Below are 4,419 nucleotides of genomic sequence, written 5' to 3' on the forward strand. Positions count from 1 at the left end.
ACTCACCTCAGCCTCCCAAAGGCGCAGGATTACAGGCTGAGCCACCGAGCCCAGCTCCAAAAAAAAATTTTTTTAAAGATTTGTTTTCTTCTAAGTCTTTCCCATTCTAAGCTAACATGACTCCTTTAGTATTTCCTTAATTCTTCACTACCATGTTATCTTTCCCTTTTATCTTTTTCTAGTGCTCTGGTTTGCTTAACTCTGCCCTAAAGCATGATGGTTAGAATTAAATATAGTCTTCTCAACGATCAGAAGAATAGTACCCTTAATGATTTGTAAACATTAGCCTTCTAATAGTATAGTTTTGTTTTTTAATAATTTAGTTTCAAAGAAGTTTTTTTGTTTGTTTGTTTGTTTTTTTGAGTTGGAGTCTCACTCTGTCACCCAGGCTGGAGTGCAGTGGCACACTCACGGCCACCCCAGCGTCGACCTGCTGGGCTCCAGCAATCCTTCGGCCTCAGCCTTCCAAGTAGCTGGAACTACAGGTGCACTCTGCCATGTCCAGCTAAAAAGTTTTTTTTTTTTTTAGCAACCATGTTATACTGTTAGCTCATAAGAAATACAGAGTTAAACTAGGAAGGGCTAAAAAGAGCTAGATCTTCATTGTCCTGTTGCTGCTGATGTTTCTCCAAACATAATGTGACTTATTCTTTAAGGGATTTGTGACCATGACTCTGGAAAGCCTAGAAGAAATAAAAGATGTCAACTGCGCTTGGAAAGAACTTAACAGAAAGCTGAGTAGTAATGCAGTGTCTCAGATTACCAGAATGTGCCTCCTAAAAGGAAATATGGTAGGCTTTTCTAGATAATTAACAAACTTTTTAATCAACTACCATAAATGTTTATAAAGACTATCAAATTTGATTCTTTCTTTTTCTGAAACCTAATGGGCTTAATAGCTGTTTTCTCTGTGTGTTAGTTTGGGGAGTTGTATGTGTATCCCATTCCTTCAGAGCTGTAAGTCATTCTATTCAGTTTGGAGTATCTTGATACCCAAGTTATCTAAGTTTCTGTCCTTGTATATATATTATGTGTGGTTGTGTGTGTTTATTCTCTAAGGCTAAGTAACTTATGATTGCAACAGTTAAACAGCTCTGTAATATTTAGAACATGCAGTATTGCTTTTTTAGTGACTTGTTCTTGGTTGTTAATGAGGATAATCGTAGGAATTAAATAAATATTTTAATGTATTTATATAGCAAAATTAAAACTCTGTCATCTTAGTGACTGATTTCTTCTATAGTTTTGAGAAAAGATGTCATATGTATTAATCTAACTTTACAATGTAGCATATAATTTAATAACTGGATTGTTTATTAGAAATAATCATCTTTCTTAAAGTTTAATATTACAACATGGATGTGGTGGCTCATGCCTATAATCCTAATACTTTGGGATGCCAAGGTGGGAGGATTGCTTAAGTCTAGGAATTCTGGACAAATTAGTGAGACCTTGTCTCTATAAATAAGTAAATAAATAAAAGTTTGATATTACCTTTAAAAAAAGTTGAGACCAGCCTGGGCCACATAGTGAGGCCTCATCTCTACAACAAATACAAAAAATAACCAGATGTGGTAGTACACACCTGTGGTCCCAGCTACTTGGGAGTCTGAGGTGGGGGGATCACCTGAGCCCAGGAAGTTGAGGCTGGGATAGTGCTACTGCACTCTAACCTGGATGACAGTGAGATCCCAAACTAAAAAAAAGGTATGGCCGGGCTCGGTGGCTCAGCCTGTAATCCCGCACCTTTGGGAGGCTGAGGTGAGTGGATTGCCTGAGCCCACAGATTCAAGACCCGCCTGGGCAGCAAGACCTCATCTCTACAATAAAAATAAAAAAATCAGCAGGTGTGGTAGCGCATGCCTGTAACTCCAGCTACTTGGAAGGCTAAGGCGGAAGGATCGCCAGAGCCAAGCAGTTCGAGGCTGCTGTGGCCGGGAGCAGCCACTGCACTCCAGTCTGGGCGACAGAGTAAGACTCCAGCTCAAAACAAAACAAAACAAAACAAACAAACAAACAAAAAGGTGTGAGGCAAGTTTGAGACTAATATACACATTCAGAAAAAAATGTAGAGGGGAGGGAACATTAACAAGATCTATAGGCCAAATTAGTTGCTATACTTGAGTATTAAATTTCAACTTATTGACAACCAAAACCACAGAGAAAACATCTTGGGTTACATTCTTATTATTGTTAAATATTGAGGCCGGGCTCGGTGGCTCAGCTTGTAATCCCAGCACTTTGGGAGACCAAGGCGAGAGGATTGCCTGAGCCCATGGGTTCGAGACCCACCTCGGCAACTTGGTGACACCTCATCTCTACAATAAATCAAAAACTAGCCAGTCATGGTAGTGCACGCCTATAGTTTCGGCTACTTGGATGGCTGAGGTGGAAGGATCGCTGGAGCCCAGCAGGTTGAGGATGCGGTGGCCAGGAGCATGCCACTGCACTCCAGTCTGGGCGACAGAGTGAGACTCCAACTCAAAAAAAAAAAATATTGTAGCTCTTCAGGAATGATACTTTCTGGCATTAAATTTTTTAGAAAAATCATTTTACAGGGGACATGGAACAACATTGTAGTGTCTACAGAAACTCTTCTAGAGAATACTGTAGGCTCTTACTAGTAGTAGTAAATTCTTATTAGCTATTGTGTTTAGTTACTTTTCAGATTTAGAAAATATATTAAGCAGCCACCTTGTGTCATGCATTATGTACTGTGTTAACTATTTGGGTCCTCTAAGCAATCATGGGGCATACCTCATTCTCTTTTTTTTTTTAAGCTTATATAAGAGTATCAGCAATTAGTTTATTTGTAAAATCATTTAGCTCATGTATCTAAATAAAATGTTTTTCTTTTGCTTTTAGGGTGTTTGCTTTGATGTTCCCACAACTGAGTCTGAAAGATTACAGGTACTTAAAATTTTTTGTGTGTTAAATAATTGATTATGTTTTCTCTAAAAGATAAGGATTTCTTTTTTGAAAAACATAGTCACGCCAGGCTCGGTGGCTCAGCCTGTAATCCCGCGCCTTTGGGAGGCTGAGGTGAGTGGATTGTCTGAGTCCGCGGGTTCAAGACCCGCCTGGGCAACTTGGCGAGACCTCATCTCTACAATAAATCAAAAATTAGCCAGGCGTGATAGCGCGCGCCTCTAGTTCCAGCTACTCAGAAGGCTGAGGCAGAAGGATCGCCGAAGCCCAGCAGGTGGAGGCCGCTCCCGGCCACTGCACTCTAGTCTGGGCGACAGAGTGGAACTCCAACTCAAAAAAAATAAAATAAAAAAGAAAAACATAGTCACTATGTCATTATGCCTAAATCAATTAAGAATTCCTTAATACAAAATATCTAATATGTCTCATAATTAAAATTTGTATTATAATTTCATGCAAATTAAAAAATAATAGGCTTAGGCCGGGCTCGGTGGCTCAGCCTGTAATCCCGCACTTTGGGAGGCTGAGGTGAGTTGATTGCCTAAGCCCGCGGGTTCGAGACCCGCCTGGGCAACTTGGCGAGACCTCATCTCCACAATAAATCAAAAATTAGCTGGGCATGGTAATGCATGCCTGTAGTTCCAGCTACTTGGAAGGTTGAGGTGGAAGGATTGCTGGAGTCCAGCAGGTCGAGGCTACAGTGACTGGGAGCAGCCACTGCACTCCAGTCTGGGCGACAGTGAGACTCCAACTCAAAAAAAATAAATAAATAAAAAATAAAAAATAGTAATAGACTTGTATAATGAATCCCCATGTACCTATCACCCAGCTTGAACAATATCAATTTATAGTCAGGTTTGTTTCGTCTCTAACTTCACTTACTACTCAGCTGTATTCATTTTTGAGTTGGGGTCTCACTCTGTCATCCAGGCCAGGGTAGAGTGCAGTGGCGGAATCGTGACTCCTCGCAGCCTCGAACTCCTGGGCTCAAGGGATCCCCTGCTGAGCTTCCCGAGTAGCCAGGACTGCAGGGACACACCACCACACCTGGCTAATTTTTGTTTTGTTTTGTAGATACGAGGTCTTACTATGTTACCTAGGTTAGTCTCAAACTCCTGGGCTCAAGCAGTTCTCCCACCTTGACCTTCCAAAGTGCTGGGATTCCAGGTGTGAGTCACTGCACCCAGCTCCTATATTCTTATGAAGTAGTCTGTCATTTCAACCATAGATACTTCCATATATCTATTTATTAAAGAATTTAAAAGAGACATGATTATAATACTATAATTAAACTCCTCAAAATTTGAATTTATACTAATATCATTTTATATTTACATTTCTCCTGTTGTTTTCTACATTTAAATAATTTTTTTTTAATTGTTTTTTAAGTATTTGGTTTTTTTGTTTGTTTGTTTCTTTGTTTCTTTGTTTGTTTGAGTTGGAATCTCACTCTGTCATCCAGACTGGAGTGTAGTGGCTGGTCCCGGCCCC

At 40.1% G+C, this 4,419-nt stretch overlaps 1 protein-coding gene across 3 annotated transcripts in view; it reads left to right on the top strand.

The window, feature by feature from the left end:
- The window catches only part of DDX50 (DExD-box helicase 50), a 49,068-nt gene that overhangs the window by 42,558 nt on the left and 2,091 nt on the right, over positions 1–4,419 (top strand). For all 3 annotated transcript variants that reach the window (XM_008073089.1, XM_008073090.1, XM_008073091.2), the window contains 2 exons: positions 657–791; positions 2,866–2,910. In XM_008073089.1, the coding sequence (XP_008071280.1) occupies positions 657–791; positions 2,866–2,910 (180 nt within the window). The remainder of the gene's footprint in view (positions 1–656; positions 792–2,865; positions 2,911–4,419) is intronic.

This window comes from Carlito syrichta, unplaced genomic scaffold, assembly GCF_000164805.1.
Source record: "Carlito syrichta isolate Samal-C Ts95f unplaced genomic scaffold, Tarsius_syrichta-2.0.1 Scaffold315646, whole genome shotgun sequence".
NCBI lineage: Eukaryota > Metazoa > Chordata > Mammalia > Primates > Tarsiidae > Carlito > Carlito syrichta.